The sequence below is a fragment of the Staurois parvus genome, unplaced genomic scaffold (genome assembly GCF_062004578.1).
Source record: "Staurois parvus isolate SC_StPar_1 unplaced genomic scaffold, SC_StPar_1.0 ptg000230l, whole genome shotgun sequence".
In the NCBI taxonomy this organism is placed as follows: domain Eukaryota; kingdom Metazoa; phylum Chordata; class Amphibia; order Anura; family Ranidae; genus Staurois; species Staurois parvus.
The window spans coordinates 3,725,669-3,751,681 of record NW_028318026.1 but is presented as its reverse complement, the minus strand read 5'-3'; the positions used below and the strand labels follow the sequence as shown (position 1 = coordinate 3,751,681).

At 45.2% G+C, this 26,013-nt stretch overlaps 1 protein-coding gene across 2 annotated transcripts in view; it reads right to left on the bottom strand.

Moving 5' to 3' along the window:
* NBN (nibrin) overlaps positions 1-26,013 on the bottom strand; it is a 101,064-nt gene that overhangs the window by 23,208 nt on the left and 51,843 nt on the right. For both annotated transcript variants that reach the window (XM_089679692.1, XM_089679693.1), the window contains exons 9-11: positions 20,371-20,509; positions 16,982-17,257; positions 6,359-6,797 (exon numbers count right to left, since the gene is read on the bottom strand). In XM_089679692.1, coding sequence (XP_089535818.1) covers positions 6,359-6,797; positions 16,982-17,257; positions 20,371-20,509 — 854 coding nt within the window. The remainder of the gene's footprint in view (positions 1-6,358; positions 6,798-16,981; positions 17,258-20,370; positions 20,510-26,013) is intronic.

Sequence of the window (26,013 nt, the reverse complement as noted above, 5' to 3'; positions counted from 1 at the left end):
ACTGGAGTAATGGAAGATGGTAGCCTGGTCTGACAAATCATGCGGATGGCTGGGCACGTGTGTATTGCTTACAGAGGGAAGAGATGGCACCAGGATGCACTAGGGGAAGAACGCAAGCTAATGGAGGCAATGCAATGCTTTAGGTAATGATTTGCTGGGAAACCTTGGGTCCTTCCTTTCATGTGGATGTTACCCGACACGTACCACCTACCTAAACATTACTGCTGACCAAGTACACCCCTTCGTGGAAACGGTACTCCCTGATGGTAGTGACCTCTTTCAGCACGATAATGAGCCCTGTCACAATTCAAATTGGTTCAAGAATGGTTTGAGGAACATGAGTTTGAGGTATTGACTTTGCACCCAAATTCTCCAGACCACCTGTAGGATGTGCTGGAAAAAAACATTTGATTCAGGGAGGTTCCTCAAAACTTCTGTACAAACAGCCTGTCGTGTTCTTCTCAAACAATCAGAGCCACCAGCAGCACTGGTCAGTGTATTCTGATGGTGGGCAACCTTTCCTGCTAGAGTATTTTCCCCTTCCACCTCGAAAGTGTGTTTGGGGGAATCAGGTCAATTTTATGTTTTACCTACTGCTTGAACAAAAAAAAAAGGAATAGTGTATGGGCAACTTAAAAGGATCTGCTTCAGCCAGCTTGGTGCAGGTACCACAGTATACCTTCAGTGGTCTAATGCATCCACGCCTCGACGGGTCAGGAATGTTTTGGTGGCAAAAGGGGGGTCTACTCATTATCAGGTGGGTGGTCATAAAGTTATGGCTGATCAGTGTAGATGGATCACTTTTTATGAGGAAGTGGGCTTAATTATGCTACCCTAGAATTGAGACTGTGCTGTTACTGACAGCTCCTGGTCACAGAGTGACAATTGGGAGCCAGTAAGATAGGCTTCTGGTCATGTGATCACTGTGAGAGACAATTTGAATTAAGTGCCTTTTCTGAAGGCATAATTTGTACCTTTGTTTCAGAGCCCTACTACAGGTACAAATAACAAATGCTACAGTAACAGTATATATGGCATCTCCATGCATTACAAGAGTAGAGGAATTTATTTTGAGTTATTTGTTGGTGGTGGGTTATGGCAAGAATATATATAGCGTTTCCCCTAAAATAAGACCTACCCCGAAAATAAGACCTAGTTGTGATCAGGGCTTTTGTTTCAGCCGGAACATGGCGGAACGCCATTCCGCCACTGGCCCTGCGCACACCCATATCTACTGTCTATTATAAACACAGAGGCGCGGCTGAAGTGACAGCACCATCCGCTCCCACAGAACCTCTCTACCTCTGTACTCACTTTGGGACATAGAAGGAACAGATATCTGTGGGCGCAGTATGCAGTGTGTTTAGGGGCGGGGCAGCCTAATGCATGGAAGCTGATGCTCCAGGGATGGGGAAGAGGCGGAGTGGTGAGTAAGTGCGCTTGGTGCACTGTGTAGGAAGATAGAACCCGAAACGGGATTTACTATAGAGAGGGGCCGGCTGCTGACAGCTGTGTTTTGCAAAGCTATCTAACCATATGAGGTCAGTGGAGGGGGGGATGTGCAAAGGTGAGCTGCAGTCAGGTGTTGCAGAGGTAAATTGAGTCAGGTGAGTTGCAGACAGGGTGCATAGGTGAGCTGCGGTTGGGGGGTTGCAGAGGTGAGCTGAGTTGCAACCCACCTCTGCACACCCCAGCCACAGCTCAGCTCTGCACCCCCTGGCCACAGCTTGCCTGTGCACCCCCCAGCCACTGCTCACCTCTGCATCCCATATCTGCACCCTGTCTGTGGCTCATATCTGCACCCTGTCTGAAACTCACCTGTCAAGTCAAATCTGCAGCACCTGACTGCAGCTCACAACTGTCATCAGCCGGCCCTCTCTATAGTAACCCTCATCCACAACTGCCTGCAGCTCACCTCTGCACCCTCTTTTTTATTTAAAAAATAATACGTACCCTGAAAATAAGACCTAGTGTGTTTTTTTGAGCCAAAAAAAATATAAGACAGTGTCTTATTTTCGGGGAAATACGGGTATACACACACACACACACACACATATACACACACATACATGAAATATATTTTACACACACACACTTATTTTAACGGTTTTCTTTCATAATGAAACTAAATTAGGAGATATCCATCACCATTTACTACCAAAGGTCCAATTTGTCCTGGAAAAAAGTATAATTCAGCTGGATACACTAAGTAATTATAATGATATGTACAGTTTTACCAACACTTACCAAATTCACAAATTGGGAAACAGGTTTTCTTTTACCTTTATTATTAATGGGCTAGAGAAGGGTGAGAACCTCTCTAGGACTTTACTGCTGTCTCTGTCTCCACTGGGAAATGTAATTGCACTTTCTGTCCAGGTGATAAGTTTTAGACAAAACAGAAAGTAAGGAAAAATTTTAGCAATGGGGACACAGCACTGAAAACCTGCTACAGGTTCTAACTTTTCCCTACTATATCAAACTATATTGTTTGTAAATAACAAAGTTGTGGCTGTCAAGAAACATTTAAAAAAAACAAAAAAAACTGTAGGTTTCTTTTTTTTTCATATTTAGGCCTTATACACCCAGGGATGAATGTACCGGAATGCAAACTGCTTTAATTCCTGGAACTCGAAATGCCCTTTCTTTTTACCGAAAGCCGCAGACATGTGATGTCACTGAGCCAAGCCTTTGCTCTTCCTTTGTTTACTTCTGGTGTCCAAATCACTGCCTGCATAATGTGGACAGTTCCTATTGGCTGTACAGCGACAGAGGCCTCTCGGGATCCAGGAAAGGAGTGACATCAATGGAGGGGGCTATAGGGAACAGGCAGCCTTGGGTACATTTTCAGCACTGGATCAGTGGTTCCCCACACACAGAAACAGTGGCAGCGAGGGACCTGGATGGCAAACTCAGGATGAGTATGTCTTGCTTTACCAGATAAGAAAAACACAAAAAGCCTTGCAGTATGGGTTGGATGCAGGGGTGTCAAACTGACGGCCCTCCAGCTGTTGCGAAACTATAAGTCCCATCATGCCTCTGCCTTTGGAAGTCATGCTGGTAACTGTCAATCTTGCAATGACTCCTGGGACTTGTAGTTTGGCAACAGCTGGAGGGCTGCCAGTTTGACACCCGTGGGTTAGAGGGTGGTAAATGGGAGTGGTGAAAGTTTATCCATATTTTGCATGGCGAGGGCCCCTGCTCGCCTTAATTCAGACTACACACAGAATGGTTTCAAATGAGACCTGTCAGATTATTGAAATTTACACACAACTGTGCACTGTGAGGAGCATCATGACTTGTTATAAAATTGATGGATTTTTCAGGTATGTCTCCATACTACATAGCTGCTGATAAACCAAATCTGAAAGAAAATCTGTCCAGCCAGGGAAGAACAAACAGTTTCCTGTAAACTATCAGAAAGACACCTGCTCATCGAGATATCCCAAACTTCTGAAAATTCCCAGTATTAAATGTGTTTCCAATGCTGAAATTATGTATAAACACCACCCAGACTACTCCTAAATGGTCCAGTGCTCACCCTAAGCAATACAACCAATGATGGGGTCAATCATTTATAGCCATCCTAATGCCTCCAAGCTTACTCTCTCTATTCATTCTATGTGTCTTCTCTGCCTGTGTCCCATCAACCCTTCTGTGCAGAATAAAAAATGATGACTGAGTCACTTTATTGAGCATGCTGTGATAAAGGGTTGTAACAGAGGTATATATTGTATATTTATTGTTAAGAATTTATCTCAGGGCAGTCTGCTAATGTGAGAACAGTCACTCAACTCATAAGTTGCTCTTACGGGTCACTGCTCTGCGGCATATATACCTTTAGAAACCGATGCTTTCATTAGGGAACACATTTAATCATTTTATTGCTGTGCATATGTGTGTGAATGATAGACTGTGACAAGCAGACAAAGGCTCACGACAGGCTCAGCAAACAACACAAGTATGAAACATTTTGGCAGAGTGCTGTCTGATGTGGATGAGATCAACTGCATTACAAAAATAGTTGTTTTATTTTAATATTATACACAAATAACATGTATGAGTAAAATAAATGGACTTGTCTTCACAAAATAACAATTATCTGATAAACCTATTAAAACTTGCGTGCTAAAACGTATCTTTTTAGATTTGATCAGAGCAGAGAAGGGTAAGAACCTCGTGTGGATTCTATTGCTGTCTAGGGATGAATTTAAAAGAGAAGTAGGGCCCCCCCCCCCCACTTACCTAAGTGGATGCAGCATCGGTCCAATGCTGCATCTGCCCCCCCCCCCCCCCCCCAGATCTAAGGGTGAGAATTCAGCAATCGCATGACCGCAGATCACCGAGTTCTCCTCTCCGCTCTGATCAGAGAGCAGGACTGTCAGTCACCGCTATCTGTTCAGTCCCCCCCCAGTGTTCCCTGGAGCGCTGGGCTGTGGAGGGGAAGGGAGCGAATGGCACAGGCTCTCAGCACTTGGCTGGGAGGCTGAGCCAGGTGCTGCTCCAGACCCTGAACCTGTTGAGTGACGTCAGCCGAAAGAAAACTTCAGCCTACTGTCAGCTGAAAACAGATCACACGAGTGCAGAACAACCTGCACTCCTGTGATCCACAAAAGGGCAGACAAAAAAAGCTTTGACTGTACTTCTCCTTTAAACTTGAGTCTAAAGCACTGCGCCTCTACACTGCTTTTTTAGAGGTGTTAGACACCTCCTCACCGCCTATTTTAACCTCATAATTGCCACACCAACGTGGAGTTTGCGGCACTTCGCAATTATGCTAGAATGGGTGGGTGACGTGTTGGCCTTGCTGCCTGCCGAACATGACAAATGTTCATTTTTGTTGAGGGGGTGAAGCAAAGCCGAGCTCCCTCAGCATGTAAACACCCCTGCTGCCTTTGCACCTGAAACATGACTCAACTGTGTTTTTAAAGTCCCCTCTGCCAACTGCAAGTCTCAATGGGCCCTTAGTCTACACTGGGTAGATGCACCCTCACCCTAATTGTCCCTGTGACCATTGTCACTCAGACAGAATTAACTAGACGTCCACATTTTTACAGTTGTCACCAAAACAGGAGGTAAAGAAAATTCTCCCTCTGGTCACCCATGGTTTTGTGACAAGTGTCCAAATTGGGATTTATATCACTCTGAAGAACTTTCTTCCTACTTCTTGGTAGTGGCAGGATAGGAAGTGAAAGGAAATCTCCCCAATTAGACTCAGACAAAACTTTTTGGCTATTAAGGATTGAAAGAAAATGAAATGCAAACCATAAGTCAGCAGAATTAAACAACATAGTCCTAACAAAATATCTGATTTAATGGGATCGTATCAAAATGTGGGATGAAGGCCACCTAAAGGCCTTGGTAGTGTAATAAAGCTGCAATCAATTATCATATAATTCAGATAACAGTAAAGGAACAGACATTCTGGCTTTTGATGTCTGGACCTGCAAACAACAACTCAGTATATTACCAATAAAAAACATTTATCTGCTGAATTGAACCTACAACCCCTATGACGTAATTTCTGCTAACATTCTCTCAGTGAAGTAAAGCATAGACATTTACATAAAGTGCTCCAATACACCAAAATGGTTGAACTATGATATTGGGTATTGGCCACACAAGTCTGGAAGAGGAAATGGGCATACTGGGTTCCACTGGGAGGTGTGTGCACAGGGTAGAGACAGAATCGCTGGTCATACTGAGCATACCCTTTGGCACTATATACTGTATAAATACTGTATAATAATATGTTCACCAGCTGGTGTTTACAATTTGCAGATTAATATTCTAAGACTGGCCATAGATTGATCGATTGTTTTTTTTTTTTTTCGGTTTAGCCTGTGGGCTGATCGAAAAAAAAAAATGAACAGATTTTTCCATACACATGCAATCAAGGTAGATAGATAGAATCCTCCCCACTTAGGCATATTGTTCTGACAGCAGGAACTCTCTGCTGTAAGAATGCACTGTTCAACAGCTAAAGCCACTGATCGAGAACATTTTTCCAAAAGCCTTTTCACAGATGTTGATAATTAGATCAACTCCTGTCGAGTAGGAGCAACCACACATGGATCGAAATTCGTCTGTTCCCTGACGGCCAAATTTCGATCCATCTATGGCCAACTTAGGACACAGTATCATGTTCCAAGGAAACGTTAGGGCCCATTTACACTAGTTAGGTCTGCTGCAATGCATTTCATTTACGTTAACATGCCCAGCAGAAGCTGAACTCCGAGTTGGAACAGCAAAAACTAAAAGAAAACAAATTTGTAGCGCTGAGCTGACTTCTTGGCAGGGTTTCCGTAGATTTGATACTCTTAGTCTATACTGATACCCTTAATTCTGATACACTTACCGTAGTTCTGATACTGTTTCCCAACAACCCTGCTTTGAGATCTTCTCCAGAATCTCCTTCTGAACCCAAACGTTGCCTCTTGACCATGACTGGATCGGTTTTTGGGATTTTTTGTTGATCGCTAATTTCATCATTTTCCAAGTCGGATTCTTCCACCACATCATCATCAGGTTGCTTCCTTTTCATTGATGCATCTTTCACTACACTAGACGTGGAGGCATCATTATTATCTTTAGGCCACCTATCTGGCAAGGCTGTTTTCTCTTTAGATACGACATTGGGTTCTGTATCTAAATCCATATCATTAGAAGATAGACTATCTGAATCTTTCCATTTTATTGGAGATTTTTTTTTAACAGGGTTTGAAGTCAGGGAAACATTGTTTTCCACTCTAGCTATCTTGGCAGTAGACTGTTCTCCTTCATCCACACCTCTATCCCTGTAAATAAAGAAAATATATTATTCCAGACTTGGTCCTTCTTAGATATCAGTATAGCTATTTAAAGAACTATTATGAAGAAAAAAAAACATTATGGAGTAAATATACACAATGATGGTACATAGTATATGCAGCATCTCACAGAAGTGAGTCCACCCCTCACATTTTTATAAATATTTTATTATATCTTTTCATGTGACAACACTGAAGAAATGACACTTTGCTACAATGTATAGTAGTGAGTGTACATCTTGTATAACAGTGCAAATTTCTGTCCCCTCAAAATAACTCAACACACAGCCATTAATGTCTAAACCCCTGGCAACAAAAAGTGAGTACATCCCTAAGTAAAAATGTCCAAATTGGGCCAAAGTGTCAATATTTTGTGTGGCCACCATTATTTTCCAGTACTGCCTTACCCTCTTGGGCGTGGAGTTCACCAGAGCTTCACAGGTTGACACTGGAGTCCTCTTCTACGCCTCCATGACGACCTCACGGAGCTGGTGGATGTTAGAGACCTTGCACTCCTTAACCTTCCATTAGAGGATGCCCCACAGATGTTCAATAGGGTTTAGGTCTGGAGACATACTTAGCCAGTCCTTCACCTTTACCCTCAGCTTCTTTAGCAAGGCAGTGGTCATCTTGGACGTGTGTTTGGGGTTATGCTGGAATACTGCCCTGCAGCCCGGTCTCCGAAGGGAGGTTCAGTATGTCAAGGTACATGTTGGAATTCATGATTCCCTCAATGAACTGTAGCTCCCAAGTGCCGGCAGCACTCATGCAGCCCCAGACAATGACACTCCCACCACCATGCTTGACTGTAGACAAGACACACTCGAATTTGTACTCCTCACCTGGTTGCTGCCACACATGCTTGACACCATCTGAACCAAATAAGTTGATCTTGTTCTCATCAGACCACAGGACATGGTTCCAGTAATCCATATCCTTAGTCTGCTTGTCTTCAGCAAACTGTTTGCGGGTTTTCTTCTGCATCATCTTTAGAAGAGGCTTCCTTCTGGGACGACAGCCATGCAGACCAATTTGATGCGGTGTGCGGCATATGGTCTGAGCACTGACAGGCTGACCCCCCAGCCCTTCAACCTCTTCAGCAATGCTGGCAGCACTCATACGTCTATTTCCCAAAGACAACCTCTGGATATGACGCTGAGCACATGCTCTTAACTCCTTTGGTCTACCATGGCGAGGCCTGTTCTGAGTGGAACCTGTCCTGTTAAACCGCTGCATACTCTTGGCCACCATGCTGCAGCTCAGTTTCAGGGTCTTGGCAATCTTCTTATAGCCTAGGCCATCTTTATGTAGAGCAGCGGTTCTCAACCTGGGGGTCGCGACCCCTTTGGGGGTCGAACGACCATTTCACAGGGGTCGCCTAAGACCATCGGAAAACACATATTTCCGATGGTCTTAGGAACCGAGACACCGCTCCTGTCTCAGGCGATCTGTGGGCGGGATGATATGCTGCCCTGTAACCTGGCCACACCTCCGGGATCAATCAACAGCTCCGCCTCCTCGTCGCTGATTGGCCACCGGAACTGTAGCTCAGGAGAGGCACACAGGCGGCCAATCACCGGCGAGGAGGTGGAGCTTGGAGAGGAGGAGCCGAGCGGCAGCGCGCAGAGATCGAAGAAGATCGAGGGAGCTGCAGGAGCGAGTGAAGAGAGAGGCCAGAGAAGGAAGACAGCTGACAGGTAAGTGCAAATTTTGCTGCTGCAGCCAGGTATGCAGGCTGTAGATGGGAGAGGGAGAGAGCGAGCCCAGGCTGGTACAGGGGTCAGCAAGGTAAGTATCATTGGTGTCAGTGGAAAGGATAGTGCCCCATCATTTGTGTCACTAATACCAACGATGGGGCACTATTCCTCCCCCCACTGACACCAACGATGGGGCACTATTCCTCCCCCCACTGACACCAACGATGGGGCACTATTCCTCCCCCCACTGACACCAACGATGGGGCACTATTCCTCCCCCCACTGACACCAACGATGGGGCACTATTCCTCCCCCCACTGACACCAACGATGGGGCACTATTCCTCCCCCCACTGACACCAACGATGGGGCACTATTCCTCCCCCACTGACACCAACGATGGGGCACTATTCCTCCCCCCACTGACACCAACGATGGGGCACTATTCCTCCCCCCACTGACACCAACGATGGGGCACTATTCCTCCCCCCACTGACACCAACGATGGGGCACTATTCCTCCCCCCACTGACACCAACGATGGGGCACTATTCCTCCCCCCACTGACACCAACGATGGGGCACTATTCCTCCCCCCACTGACACCAACGATGGGGCACTATTCCTCCCCCCACTGACACCAACGATGGGGCACTATTCCTCCCACTGACACCAACGATGGGGCACTATTCCTCCCACTGACACCAACGATGGGGCACTATTCCTCCCACTGACACCAACGATGGGGCACTATTCCTCCCACTGACACCCACGATGGGGCACTATTCCTCCCACTGACACCCACCATGGGGCACTATTCCTCCCACTGACACCCACGATGGGGCACTATTCCTCCCACTGACACCCACCATGGGGCACTATTCCTCCCACTGACACCCACGATGGGGCACTATTCCTCCCACTGACACCCACGATGGGGCACTATTCCTCCCACTGACACCCACGATGGGGCACTATTCCTCCCACTGACACCCACGATGGGGCACTATTCCTCCCACTGACACCCACGATGGGGCACTATTCCTCCCATTGACACCCACGATGGGGCACTATTCCTCCCACTGACACCCACGATGGGGCACTATTCCTCCCACTGACACCCACGATGGGGCACTATTCCTCCCACTGACACCCACGATGGGGCACTATTCCTCCCACTGACACCCACGATGGGGCACTATTCCTCCCACTGACACCCACGATGGGGCACTATTCCTCCCACTGACACCCACGATGGGGCACTATTCCTCCCACTGACACCCACGATGGGGCACTATTCCTCCCACTGACACCCACGATGGGGCACTATTCCTCCCACTGACACGCACGATGGGGCACTATTCCTCCCACTGACACCCACGATGGGGCACTATTCCTCCCACTGACACCAATGATTGGGCACTATTCCTCCCACTGACGCCAATGATTGGGCACTATTCCTCTCACTGACGCCAATGATTGGGCACTATTCCTCTCACTGACGCCAATAATGGGGCACTATTCCTCCCACTGATGCCAATGATTGTACACTATTCCTCCCACTGACGCCAATGATGGGGCACTATTCCTCCCACTGACACCAATGATTGGGCACTATTCCTCCCACTGACGCCAATGATTGGGCACTATTCCTCTCACTGACGCCAACGATGGGGCACTATTCATCCCACTGATACCAACGATGGGACACTATTCATCCCACTGACATCAGTGATGGGACACTATTCATCCCACTGACATCAGTGATGGGGCGCTAGTCCTCCCACTGCAAAATTACAGTTATGAAGTAGCAACGAAAATAATTTTATGGTTGGGGGTCACCACAACATGAGGAACTGTATTAAGGGGTCGCGGCATTAGAAAGGTTGAGAACCACTGATGTAGAGCAACAATTTTTTTTTCAGATCCTCAGAGAGTTCTTTGCCATGAGGTGCCATGTTGAACTTCCAGTGACCAGTATGAGAGAGTGAGAGCGATAACACCAAATTTAACACACCTGCTCCCCATTCACACCTGAGACCTTTTAACACTAAGGAGTCACATGACACCGGGGAGGGAAAATGGCTAATTGGGCCCAATTTGGACATTTTTACTTAAGGGTTTACTCACTTTTGTTGTTAGCGGTTTAGACATTAATGGCTGTGTGTTGAGTGTCATTTCTTCAGTGTTGTCACATGAAAAAATAGAGTAAAATATTTACAAATATGTGAGGAGTGAGCTCGCTTCTGTGAGATACTGTACATTATTCCCCCCCCACATACCTTTTTGTATCTTATTTACATGCAAACTAGCTGTCTAATAAGGGTAGTGACAAAAGTTTGGACAAAATATAAGACTGCCAGGGGTAGTCGAGCAGTTGCAACAGTATGTATGTCACAGGACAATAAACAATGTCTTCCTAAAAAGTGCAGAAAGACCTACATTAGTATCAGTAGACAGCCACTCCCTCTCTGCAGCTTACATGTTCGGGATGAACAGCATGATCTCTAATTGTAATTACAAGACACATGATTACATAGCTGTGAACTACCATTCCCATCATTCATTATGCCCTTCATTCATGAGGTTTGGCCAAGGTTAGAACGTTGTTATGGAAGTTATAGCGCTGACTTGGGAGCTGCTGTCAATCACTTCCCTGGGGAGAGGAGCTGAAGTGGTGTGTTTTACTTTTTTTTTATCATATCAAGTTGCTTGTGCATATTGGTGCAGGCAGAATCTACACATTGGCATGTAATTCTATTCCTAGGAGCATGTGTGATAGGGTGGCTTCAAAAGGATCCTTCAAGGTAAAGCAGCCACCCTAAAAAAGAAAATTAGAGCCAGTGATCAGGAGGTAAGATAAAACTGCAAGAAAAGCAAGGTTTAATACATGAAGAAGGGGCATACCAAGTTAGGTGTTTACATCAGCAGCTGAAATAACTTAAAGAAAATGAGGGATTAATATACCGTATTTTTCGCTCCATAAGACACAGCTGACCATAAGACGCACCTAGGTTTTAGAGGCAGAAAACAGGAAAAAAAAATTCTGAGCTAATGGACTGCAGACATAGTACAGGAGATGACCAGAGACTGCAGAAACAGTACAGAAGATGATCAGAGACTGCGGACACAGTACAGGAGATGACCAGAGACTGCGGACACAGTACAGGAGATGACCAGAGACTGTGGACACAGTACAGGAGATGACCAGAGACTGTGGACATAGTACAGGAGATGACCAGAGACTGTGGACACAGTACAGGAGATGACTAGAGACTGCAGACAGTACAGGAGATGACCAGAGACTGCGGACAGTACAGGAGATGACTGCTGACCTTTGGGGAGGGGGGGGGAGCGTGTACCTGAATTTGACAGGTACCCGCTCTTACGTCCGCGGATTTGTTCTTTGACCTTACCTGTTCCTCTATCCAGCCGCGCGATGTCTACCCGGCTATCCGGACAGCCGGATGCCCAGTGCGCATGCGCGAGAAGCGCTGCGCTTTGTGATTGGTCCGGCGGCTTCTGGGATCTGTCATGTGTCCCAGGTACCGCCTTACCATTCACAAAGAGCACCGCTTCTTGCGCATGCGCACTTGGGACCCGGCTGTCACACACACTACAGAAGCCGGGAAGACAGCGCACCGCTGGATAGAGGAACAGGTAAGGTCCCACTGCAGAGCTGAGCTGCCGGCCCGGTATTCTGACACGGCGGCGGTGGAAATACCGGACCGGCCGCTCCATATTCGCCACATAAGACGCACTGACATTTCCCCCCCCTTTTTGGGGGGAAAAAGTGCGTCTTATGGAGCGAAAAATGCGGTAACTTTAAAGGCTGTGCACACAGGCACTTTTGTCTGCAGTGTTAAAACCTGGCGGCCAGGAGGCACAGGATCAGCTGTTATCAGTTGTACCACATTTAGGGATGTATGCATTCAGAAACCTACGCCCAGATACAGAATGTTTTGCATTTTTTTGCATTCAGTGCATACATCCCTTAAAACATACGGCCTTGAAAATGAGAACCACTCAGAACAGTGTACAGCTGTTGTATATTTCAGCCTGTCATTGATTTTCACAGGGCTAATGGCAGCGGATGGTACCCTGCACCTGTGCCTCCCGGCCCCTGAAATGCACCTGTTTTTTTGGGTTTTTTAGTGATATGGGCAAAAGTGACCATGTGCATGAGGCCTAAAACCTTTTTTTTTAAATCAGAAATTTATTTATTTCAGGTACTTATATAGCGCCAACAATTTACGCAGCGCATTACATACATATATTGTACATTCACATCAGTCCCTAACCCTCAAGGAGCATACAATCTAAGGTCCCTAACTCACATTCATACATATACATACTAGGGCCAATTTAGACAGCAGCCAATAAACCTAATGACGTTTATTCATGTTGAAGTCATACAAATCTCAAAATAACAAAATATAGACAGAATGGTATCAAAGACTCAATCATTAACAAACCGAACAACATAATAAAGAAAAACTTCCAGTGCTATCAATTAGACAAGAAATCCAAGAGTTTATGCAACATTACAGAGATAACATATTACAATACAATCAGAGGATATGGCAATTTTGCATATATAGAACAATAGGAGTATCCCCACAACAGTGGACTCACAGAAAACAGAGAGCGCCCCGCCCCCTCCCCCATCAGGGAACACAGGAGAGACATGAGACATACACTGGCCTTGAGAAAGTGATAATCAAGTTGCAATCAAAAGCAACTACAGCAGCCTATACATTATTAAATCAAAAGAGGCTAAACCTGGAGTGGCCAACCAAGCATCCCAAAGTTGCTCAAATTTATCCGAACATCCTCTATGCTGGTAAACGAAACAATCATATTGTAAAATAATTCCCATATTTTGCTTCCAGTCTGCAACAGTGGGGGGAGTATCAGAGGTCCAGTGCACTAGAAGTGCCTTGCGCACCTGGAACAAGGCCTTGGAAAGGGCCTCGAATATAAATGTATCCTGCGTTACCGAATCTAAAACACCCAAAAGGCACTGCTTATGATGCAGAATTAAATTAGTTTGAAGCACCAAATTAAGGGTACTTACCACCTCCTCCCAATACCTATGAAGTTTTGGACATCTCCACAAAATATGTATCAGACCCACGTGCTCCCGCTTGCATGCGTAAAACCTTTTTAAACAAAAGGAGACTATTGCAAGCACCACTGGCAACATAAGAATTTATTCTAATCACCATCACTTATGTTGGAGATATTGGCCTAAGGGCAGTTTCCTGCACCGTGTTGCAAACGCACAACAGTTGCAATCTGCAGCGGGTGTCAATATAACATTAATGACACCCCAAATGCAGTGCACATGCCTGAACCAGATTGCATGGTACAAAAGTACTATGCAATGCGGTTGCAGTGATTTTGCAAAAGTAGTGCATACAAGACTTTTGCTGCGGGGCTGTGCGATTTCAGACCATTCAAAATGAATGGGCTGAAATTGCACTGTACAGGCCTGCATGTGTATTGCACAGAAATGCAAAACGCATTCCTGTGTGCGATTCCCGATGTGCACCATCCAGCCCTGAATGTACATGTGGGGGAAAAACATAAAAAAAAAAAAAGTATAATCAAAAAAGGATAGTAATCCTTCAAAGCTAAAGTTTAGCTGAAGCTATTAACCCCAGTAGAACCAGAAGTTCAGAGCTGAGAAGAGGAATGGGTATTACTGGACAGAAGACTTCTACAGACTTGCAAGATGTGAGACAATCTTCATTACAGCTAAGTTACTGTATGTCACTGAAGCTGTAGAAGAACTTAAAGAGGAACTTCCCTTGAAATCCTGCTCTGTCCTCCCTCTTCTCTAATCACTATGAATTTTCTTTTTCAGGGAGTGGGTACCTATTTCTGACAGGTACCCACTCCCACTTCGTCTGCTTACCTACGTGAGCATAGTCGAAGTCTTACACCCCCCCCACATTCCCCTTCATGAGCAACCCCTTGGAAGACGTCACATATCTCAGGAGACTGTGGGACCATTGAGAAAGCGCAGCCAGCCGAGCACGTACAGCGAGAAGCTGGCTGTGAAACAACAGGAAGTCACAGCTGGCTTCCAACAAGTAAGATGGCAGCGCGAGGGGAGTGAAACCATTTGCCAGGTGAATTAATCTGAATGCAAGCAATGGAAATTTCTGCAGATTAAAGGCTTTAAAATCCTGTGTGTTTTATTGATACAATACTGAATCTGAGAATGTGTAAAAAAAAGTTACAAATTCTTTTCTCTCCTGGTTATCAGAAAAGCATTAATGTTTAGGGAAAAATAATACTGTTATTACAAAAAACATATTATGGACTTTCAATGCTTGTGTCCTTATTTGATCTCATTGTGTGTAATAAACATTTATTCAATGTTGTTTGTTTTGACTACACTAAAAGGAAGCAGGAACGACTTCCTCTATATTTTACTATCAAATATGTAAGGCGTTTAATCAAACCACCTTTACAATGGGTATATTATAAGACAAGTTCTCAGTAAGTGGTATATACAACCTGGGCCTACTGACTACTACAGGTTATATTTCTGCAGTTCTTCACTCTAGAAAAAAAAATAGCTACTGATTTTTAATAAAAGGACACTTACCTGTCGAGAGATCCAGCGCCATCCTCACCTGGACTAGTTCTTCACTGGTCATCGGGTTCCTGGTGCTAGCAATTTTAGCATGGAAAGTCGACTGCAACAGCTTGAGGCTGCACAGCTGGCTTACTACTGCACATGCTGAGGCGCGCTACATTTTGTGAATGGTCTTGCAGCCTTCTGGGACCTATAACGTGTCTTAGAAAGCTGTGGGCGAAGGAAGTGCAGCCAACTTTTGCTAGGACCACTGAAGTAGGATAAGTACCTTACAAAACTAGGTACACACTCCCCCGCCCCCCCAGAAAAAAAATTATATTCCAAATGTGGTGAGGGAAGGGAAGGACTTAAAGCAGAACTATTCCTTGTGTCATGTACAGCTCAATAGCGTATAATCGGAGGCATAGGCACTGGCGATTACACATTGTTGATAATTACATGTCAGCCCTGGAGAGTGGTGGTGGCTAACAATGTCCATGTGTGCTGGACTCATATTTATGTTAGTACATGTCAAACATTAGTACAGTCCTAGAAGCTGATCAAATCAGGACTTTACAGCAGACAGAAAGATTAAGAACATAGACATAAAAGTGTAAATGTAATGCTAAATTTGCCACCTCTGATTGCCCTCGGTTTAACCTCTCCATGCCGGCCGAACGCAAATGTGCGGCCTCCCAGCGTCTGGGCCTAGACGCTGAGCGGCAGTACATTTGCATTCTTTTAAAAAGGAATATATGTGCTGAGAGCGCGTGCCCTGCACGCTCCCAGCATGCATGTCCGGTACTCACGGAAAGGTCCCAATCTCCTCTTTCGATTTGGACCTTTCCCGATCATGTGACCGCCGTGACGAAGTGTCATGGCGGTCACATGACCCTAAACCCCACCCCCCGGCTTCTGAAACCCTTAAAGGGCCAGGAGGTGCCGGCGCCAAGGGGTTAAAGACCAAATCCAGGATATTAGCCACCCCCCTCTAACCTTTGGTATGAACGGATAAGCATCTAAATGCTTATTTTACTTAAAGTGGTTGTAAACCCTCACATATATCCAGTGAAGTCACTGCTCTCAGGTGATACACAGACATGAAACTAATTCTCCTACACAAGTTGTATCTGTTTATCTGCAGTCTTCTCTTCTCTACATCCATTCACAGTGCTGGGCTGATGAAACTTGTCTGAGAGTTCAGAAAAAGGGGGATGAGAGCTGAAATTACACTCTACATAGCTCACTGATGAGAACTCTGAGTGCGGATTGGAAGGAAGAGAGACACCCCCTCCAAACAGCTCACAGGAACAGAGCTGAGGCTGTCAATCTGCTGGATGTCTTCCCCCCTCCAGGTCCCCATTTTTCACTTGCTGTCAGGAAAACTTGTCAGAAGTGATTCATGCTGATAGCAGAAAAACAAAGCAGCAGACACAAATGACAGTACTCCTAACGGAGACAAGAACAAACTATAGAGAGATATGCTTTGTTCATATTTCATGTCTCAGGTTTACAACCACTTTAACTGAAGCCATGGTCACATGATCTCTCTCTCTCTACCTCTGTTTACTTCCAGGGATTACTTTCAGGCAGCGGAGGGTCCTCTCTCATAGGTTCCAGAGGCAGGAGAATGCACAAGCTGGGAAAAATGCCCACTCCCCAGGGCAGGATATGAGCTTTGCTCATAGTGGAAACTGTGACTTTGATCCATTACACTGCAGGATGGCTTAGAAAGAGGTGTTTTTGGAAGGGTAATTGATACAAAATACACTATTTACATTCACTTTTTCCTGGAGTTGGGTTTTAAAGCACTATCATTACCACTGTATTCTACATCATCCAAAGAATGGCAGTCAAGACCAGTAAAACTTTTTTGGCACTGTACATACCTTTTCTTTGCAGTAGGCTTGAAATAATCCAGCATCTTGGATGACACCATTTTCTGCGAAGTTTTCTCCTTTTGTGAAGAAGGTTTTTCTACAGATATAATTGACTGGCTCTTTTTTTCTGTTGGTTTTGATTGCTCCTGAAACATGGCAGTTCTGCAATCCGCACTAGAACTTGATTCCAGATCACGGTCCACACACATATCAGATTTAGTGCTGTTGTGTCTACGACTGCTGTTGGGAGTCTCTTTAACTTCTCGAATGCCACTTATATCCACACTGAAAAGATTACAAGTAAAAATAGCTGAAAAAAGTAAAATAAAATGGCTTTGCATATTACATTTCAGAGGTCACACAGATGTGCTTGTGCTGATGTTCCCATGCTAGCATGTGGGGCCACTGAGAGAATAACACCACACAGGGAAAGTGGTGACATTGATATGGAGATTCTGCCACTAGTGATGTGTTCCCAGCAGCACATTTGCCCCCCTGACATCAGCCAAGATAATCTTGGGTGGATACCGAATCAACAGAGAGACAAATTGCTCTAACTTTTTAATTGTGCCAATGTCCTTTAGTACGTGCTCTGTCCAGCTGATTTAGTTGCAGCCTGGGAAAATCATCCAAGACGAATGCTGAAGAACCTTCTCCTATGCCCCTTTGTGGTAACTGGGCTCATCTTGCTCTTCTGTGAGCCAATGACTGCTACAGGGGAATTTAGGATGAAGAGTGGGAGAAAAGCTGAGAAATCCCATCCCTGATCTCATCTGGGCTGACTGAACACAGAAGCACTCAGCTCTGAGCATTTCCAGGTTCAGAGCTGTCAAATCTTGACAACAGCAGCCAAAAAAACAGCAGATTAGGAACACTGATGTCCCTGATCTACACTGGCAAGAGGAAGAGGAACAGCAATAAAAATAACATATAAAAAAAACCCACAAAATTTATAAAATACACACACCCTCCTCCCCCCATAATAAGAGGTGGTATCAAAAGGTTTCGAGACTAGGTTTGCAACACACCAACAGATGGCAGCACAGGGAACACTGACCTTCATAAGTCAGTGTGCCAAAAGACATTGTCCGGTGTACATCGGGAGCTGTGCAACTGGTGCTACTCTGACCTAGTGCTTTACCACATCTGCCATTTCATCATGTACAGCAAAGTAGAACAAAAAGCAAACTTGAAATTCTGCGTGAAACCCATACATCCAAGTTTCATCACCGGCAATAAACCTCAACATGAAGGACGGGTCATCCATGACGTGCTGACGGAGTTCTTGGCAGAGTTCGAAGCATTGTTCCTTCTGCTCCTGGGTCAGCAGCCTAGGGACGAATTTGGCAGCAACACAGCGCATGTTCAAATCACACATGGGGATTGCCTGGACTATTCCGTATGACACACCGACAATGGCAGCAATGTTGTGGATTGTCCAACAACCAGCAAGAACAAGTTGACGAATGGTTTAGACATTTACGGGGGGATGAGCTTGTTGATCTCTGGTCATCTTCCAGTGATGTTCTTCCACGCTTGAAGTGCGTTCCACTCAAAACACCTGGAACGGCTCATTGCAGCATCGCTGTAAACTTGCTGGATCATATCAAATGCCTCTGTGGCAGATTTGCCCAGTTTCACACAGAATTTCACATTTGCACTTTGTTCTAACTTGCTGTCCATGATGAAATAGCAGACGTGGTAATGCATGGGGTCAGAATAGCACCAGCTGCACAGCTCCCAATGTACACAGGATGATGATTTTGGCACACTGACTTATGAAGGTCGGTGCTCCTTGTAACTGTGCGTACAGCCTTGTGCTGCTATCTGTTGGTGTGTTACAAAACTAGTCTCGAAACTTTGATACCACCTCATATATACACATTTATACTGCACATACAGTACATATGTACATGCCTGTAATGTGATATATTTGGTGTTCTCTCGCATAACAGTGGTAAAAGAAAAATTTTAGGTTTTTCACAATTTCAGAAGTGTATGCAATTTTTCTGTGATATTACACCAAGCTTTTTTTGGATCACCTTGCTGAAAGTACACATAGTTAAAGTAGTTCTAAAAGCAGAAGGTTTTTAACTTAAAGCATTCTATGCATTAAGGTAAAAAAACTTCTGGGTGCAGCTCCTTTCAGCCATCCCTTATACTTACCCGACCTGCCGTCTCTGTCCTCATTGGCTCACACAGCGGTGGGGAGCCATTGGCTCCTGCTGCTGTCAATCACATCCAGTGAGCCAATGAGGAGAGAACGGGGCAATGGACAATGCCCATTCACAGGAGCATGGCCTGCCAGAGTGCCCCCATAGCAAGATGCTTTCTATTGGGGGTGCTCAGCAGGGGGAGGAGCCAGGACCGCCGGTGGAAGACCCAAAAAGAAGAGGATCACAGCTGTTCTGTGCAAAACCACAGCACAGAGCAGGTAAGCATAACATGTTTGTTATTTTTATTTGCTTTTGTTAAATTAAAACCTTTTAAACCACTTTAATGTGCAAACTCTGAAAAGAATGTTACACAGCTGATCATACAGGGAGAATAACTAAACAGTTAACATGTATATCATGATGGAATGTCAGGTGCTGCTCAAGTCTCCACCAGGTCCCCTTATGTAGCAACCATTTGGAGTGCAGACAAGGAAAGAGCTCATCCCAGCTCTAGACATCTAATGGAAAAGGCAGAAGTCCTGGAAGTCGTACATCTTTGCAAAGCCCCATACGGGTGTATGACACCTTCTGCCTGGGCTCCAACCAGACCGCAACCCCAATGCATTTCACTCTGCCCACGGAGCTCAGTCATGCATAGGGAGAAAATAAATGCATCATTGGTTGCCATTTATTTAAGAAAAATAGGTATCAGGTGAACATTAGCCTTACACTGGGATGAAAAAGCTGATGTGCAAATATAGTATAGTACAGTAAAAAAAAAAGACCATTTACTAAAGTGGTACTGTATACTGATTCAAGCCCCAGTTCATACTGGTGCGACTTGACAAAAAAGTCACGTGACAAGTCACAAGTATTTGCTGCTATGGGGCAGTTTAAATTGGTGCAACTCAAGTGGCAGCAGCTTTGAAAAAGGTTCCTGCATTATGTTTGTGTGATTTCATGTGCAACTTACATTGACATCTGTGTAAATGAAGTCACACAGATGTCTGTAAGCCGCACATGAAGTCGCGCTGATTAGCAGCTTTGAAATGAAGTAGTGTGACTTCAAAGCCACACCACATGTAATAATATGTGCTAAACAAATCTTTCAACAGGTGAACAATTTTTCATCTGTCACCATATACATTTTATGTAAATATGGTCTGGATGAAAAACAAAATAGCACAAGACGCAAAAACATAAAATGGACAGAAGGAACATTAGGTATTCAAAAAGACATACCAATTATGAGTCTGGTCCTGTGGCTCCGTATTTGCAACATAAGCGGTGGTGTTGAAGGTGGATACAGGCAATATAGTTTCATTGACAGCCATGCTGCAGGAAAACGACGATCCAATTATTTTACTCTTAGCTGCCTTTTCTAAATGAAAACATAAAAAACAGTTTAAATTAACATATAATTTTTACAATACTTAGAGCCTTTCTTTACTGGGGGGCTTCTGCAGATCAGATCCTGAGAACAGCTTTATAGCATTTCACAGGCAACCAGAGGACCTGCTGGTTCCATGTATTTCAGCTACCTTAGATCTGTTCTATGGCCACATTTAGGGATTCATGGACATTTGACGTGCTAAAAGCTAACTTCACCATTTGCAATATGTTACACCCGTATAAACAGTGTCACTTGTAACTTGTTGCTAAACAGACCCCCCCACCTAGAACGCCCCTTCCCCTGTAACAGCGTAGAGAGGTTCTTCACCCTGGTATCACTGCCATTCTTTAAATCGGTACGGCTGTGCACCTGTATAACCGAGTCACTCATTCACAGAAATCTGTGAATGAACTACAAACCCTGTCTGGAACAGCAGCTGAAGGACTTGTAGATATCAATAGAAAAGAAGTACATTTTGTGCATGTTACATGTATTTTCATGCATTGTGCATTTTTGTTGCTAACCAGTGAGGATGCTTTTCCTGTAGTGACATCACGAGAGAATGTACTTCCCGGATTTCTGCATATGGAGTTGAGGAAGTTTGGCCCATTTTACACCCTTTTTACAAGCTGTCACAGAAACTATCCCTGTCTTCATTATAGCTGAGTACAAAGCAGGTAACTAGGGAAGGTGCTTGCATCCATGGGATCACAAGCTGCCATGTGCTCACCTATAACAAGTTAACCACTTCCAGTCAGGTCCAATTCTGACATTCCTCTCCTACACTGCTCAAAAAAAATAAAGGAACACTTTGAAAACACATCAGATCTCAATGGGGAAAAATATCATGCTAGATATCTACAGTTGCAAGAAAAAGTATGTGAACCCCTTGGGATTACGTGGAATTTTGCATGAATTGGGCATAAAATGTGCTCTGAACGTCATCTAAGTCACAACAATAGAAGAACAGTCTGCTGAACATAATACTACACAAACATTAGATGTTGCCATGGTTTATTTGCACAGAACATGTAAACATTCACAGTGCAGGGAGGAAAAAGTATGTGAGGCCCTAGCTTAAAGACTTCTCCCAGAGATAATTGGAGCCAGGAGTGAGCCAACCTTGACTCCAATCAGTGTGATTATATTGGATGTGTTGCTGACAGCTGTCCTGCCCTTAAAAAACACACACCTGTTTTGGGTTTACTGGTTCCAAGAAGCACTGTCTGATGTGAACCATGCCTCGCAGAAAAGAGCTCTCAGAAGACCTACGATCAAGAATTGTTGACTTGCATGAAGCTGGAAAGGGTTACAAAAGTATCTCCAAAAGCCTTGATGTTCATGTGTCCACGGTAAGACAGACTGTCTACAAATGGAGAAAGTTTAGCACTGTTGCTACTCTCCCTAGGCGTGGTCGTCCTGTAAAAATGACTGCAAGAGCACAGCGCAGAATGCTGCATGAGGTAAAGAAGAATCCCAGAGTGTCAGCTAAAGACCTACAGAAATCTCTGGCACATGCTAACATTTTTGTTGACACATCTACAATAAGGAAAACATTAAACAAGAATGGAGTACATGGGAGGACACCACGGAGGAAGCCATTGCTGTCCAAAAAGAATACTGCAGCATGTTTGAAGTTTGCAAAAGAGCACCTGGATGTTCCACAGCACTACTGGCAAACTATACTGTGGACAGATGAAACCAAGATTGAGTTGTTTGTGAAGAACACACAACACTATGTGTGGAGAAAAAAAGGCACAGCACACCAACATCAAAACCTCATCCCTACTGTAAAACATGGCGGAGGGAACATCATGGTTTGGGGCTGCTTTGCTGCCTCAGGGCCTGGACGGATTGTTGTCATTGATGGGAAAATGAATTCCAGAGTTTATCAAGACATTTTGCAGGAAAACGTACGACCATCTGTCCGCCAACTGAAGCTCCGCAGAGGATGGGTGATGCAACAGGACAATGACCCAAAGCATACAAGTCATTCAACAAAACAATGGCTGCAACAGCACAGAATACGCCTTCTGGAGTGGCCCAGTCAGAGTCCTGATCTCAACCCGATTGAAATGCTGTGGCATGACCTTAAGAGAGCGATTCACACCAGACATCCCAAGAATATTGCTACACTGAAACAGTTTTGTGAAGAGGAGTGGTCCAAAATTACTCCAGATCGTTGTGCAGGTCTGATCTGCAACTACAGGAAACATTTGGTTGAGGTTATTGCTGCCAAAGGAGGGTCAACCAGTTATTAAGTCCAAAGGTTCACATAATTTTTCCTCCCTGCACTATGAATGTTTACATGTTATGTGCAATTAAACCATGGCAACATCTAATGTTTGTGTAGTATTATGTTCAGCAGACTGTGTTCTTCTATTGTTGTGACTTAGATGACGTTCAGAGCACATTTTATGCCCAATTCATGCAAAACTCCACGTAATCCCAAGGGGTTCACCTACTTTTTCTTGCAACTGTATACTGATATGGACTGGGTAATGTGTTAGGAACATAAGGATGTCATTTGATGGAAATGAAAATGATCACGCTACAGAGAACTGAATTCAAAGACACCTCGAAAATCAAAGTGAAAAAATTATGCAGCAGGCTAGTCCATTTTGCTGAAATTTCATTGCAACAACATAAAATGGTACTCAGTAGTTTGTATAGCCCCCACGTGCTTGTATGCATGTCTGAGAATGTCGGGGAACGCTCCTAATGAGATGACGGATGGTGTTCTGGGGTATTTCCTTCCAGATCTGGACCAGGGCATCACTGAGCTCCTAGACAGTCTAAGCCGCAACCTGGCAGTGTCGGAAGGACCAAAACATGATATCCCAGAGGTGTTCTATTGGATTTAGGTCAGGCGAGCGTGGGGGCCATTCAATGGCATCAATTCCTTCATCCTCCAGGAACTGCCTGCATACTCTTGCCACATGAGGCCAGGAATTGTTGTGCACCAGGCGGAACCCAGGACCCACTGCACCAGTGTAGGGTCTGACAATCGGTCCAAGAATTTCATACTGATACCTAATGGCAGTCAGGGTCCAATTGTCTAGCCCAGTGGTCGGCAAGCCGCGGCTCGCGAGCCACATGCGGCTCTTTACACACTTCAATGCGGCTCTTCTGTGTGCCAGGCGCCCGCTCCCCTCCCTCCTCTCGGGCGGCCGCCCCAAAAGTCAGGACTCTGCAGCTAGCCCAGCAATGGGCAAACTACGGCCCGGCGGACCTTTTAATCCGGCCCGCGGAGCGTGGCAAACATTGGCTGTCAGGATGTAGGCGGGGCAGCGGGACGAACTCCTCTCCTCTCACAGTCCGCCCTGAAGACCGGAACGGCGCGGGAACACGGCGAGAGGAACGCGCGGAGCAAAGGTAAGTGAATTGACACAATATGGGGGATGAATTACTATAGGGGGGATGAATTACTATATGGGGGATGAATTACTATGGGGGATGAATTACTATATGGGGGATGAATTACTATATGGGGGATGAATTACTATATGGGGGATGAATTACTATATGGGGGATGAATTACTATGGGGGATGAATTACTATATGGGGGATGTATTTTCAGTTTTAAAAATGTGGCTCTCAAAATAAATTTCAATCGTGGTTTTGGCGAGATTTGGCTCAGTTGAAAAAAAAGGTTGCCCACCACTGGTCTAGCCTATAGAGGTCTATGTGTCCCTCCATAGATTTGCCTCCGAAGACTATCACTGACCCACCACCAAAACAGTCATGCTGAACGATGCTACAGGCAGCATAACATTCTCACCGGTTTCTCCAAAGCCTTTCATGTCTGTCACATGTGCTCAGGGTGAACCTGCTCTCATTTGTGAAAAGCACAGGGCACCAGTGGCTAACCTCCAATTCTGGTGCTCAACGGAAAATTCCAATCGAGCTCTATGGTACCGGGCAGTGAGCACAGAGCCCACCAGAGGACTTTGGGCCCTCAGGCCACCCTCATGAAGTCTGTTTCTGGTTGTTTGGTTTAGAGACATTTACACCAGTGGGCTGCTGGAGGTCATTTTGTAGGGCTGTGGTAGTGCTCATCCCGTTCCTCCTTACACAAAGGAGCAGATACCGGTCCTGCTGATGGGTTAAGGGCCTTCTACGGCCCTCTCCAGCTCTCCTAGAGTTACTGCCTGTCTCCTGGAATCTCTTCCATGCTCTTTAGACTGTGCTGGGAGACACAGCTAACCTTCTGGCAATGGCATAGTATCTAGAAATCTCTGTAGGCAACATTTTAAAGAGGTGTTCCACCCAAAAGTGGAAGCTCCGCTTTTCTGCCCCTTCCCCCCCTGGCTGCCACATTCAGCACCTTTAGGTGGACTGGGGGGAACAAGTAACCTGGTCTTGATCGGTACCCACTGCTCCTACTTCTGGCTGAGTTCGCTGCAGTGAACCAAGCCAGAAGTTCGGCACACCCCTGCAGCCCTCTGGGACACTTCCAATGTTGCAGAGGACTGCAGCCCATGCACAAAGTGCAGCATGCTTCAAGCATGTACAGTAGGAGATCGAGCGTGATGCCGCAAGGCTTCACTGCCGATTTCACTTAGTCAAGATGGCGGCGCCAGCACCTGACAGCCGATTGAAGAGTCGGCTCAGGGTGAGGACAGGTAAGTCCTGGATGCTGGATGCATGGACAGGTAAGTGCCCTACTTATAAAAGTCAGCAGCCACAGTATTTGTAGCTGCTGACTCATATTTCTTTTTGAGAGGTGGCGAGGGCTGGAACTCCGCTTTAAAAGCCTTTACAAGTTACCAGTTTAGAGTTACACAGGAGCAGTGGTGCTAGAATTATTGCTCTCACTCTGACATTCACGGCAATACCTCACATGTGTGGTGCAATTTCCATTTACATATGGGTGTGGGACTCACATGGTCATATGTGCATGAGCACGCGGGGTGCCTCAAAAACATTTTTTTTAAAGATTATTTTTTTTTTTTTAAACTTTAATTTTCTTTTTGGGCATTGGCCATGACAGGTCCTCTTTTTGGAGAGATCTGGGGTCTATTAGACCCCATATCTCTCCTCTGGCCTCCAAAGCATCACATTAAACCAAGATTGGTTAGATCTGATGCCTTAACAAGTAACAACTTGTTTATATGAGAACAAAACTGGAAGTGACAAAGTCCTCGTCACTTCAGATTTCTATCATCACACAGTGGGAGGAACAACACCCGTTCCTCTCACAGTGTGCTCAGAGTTGGATGCCATCGGTTGCATCCTTACAGGCCTCCCCAAATGCACAGGGTACCCCGGTAAAGGCAGAGGGGTGGGGGGAACCCCTTTCCGCCTCCTATAAAAGTAATCCAGATGTAAAATTCCACGGTTTTAATCATCACTTTACAGGACAAATTAATTTTGCAGAAGAGATCATTTCCACTCATCCCTTACTAAAATCACCCAGATGCCTGTTTGCTAATTTCCAAACTGAACTCAGCACATGCACTCAAAAAACTTTAAATAGACTATAGATTTGC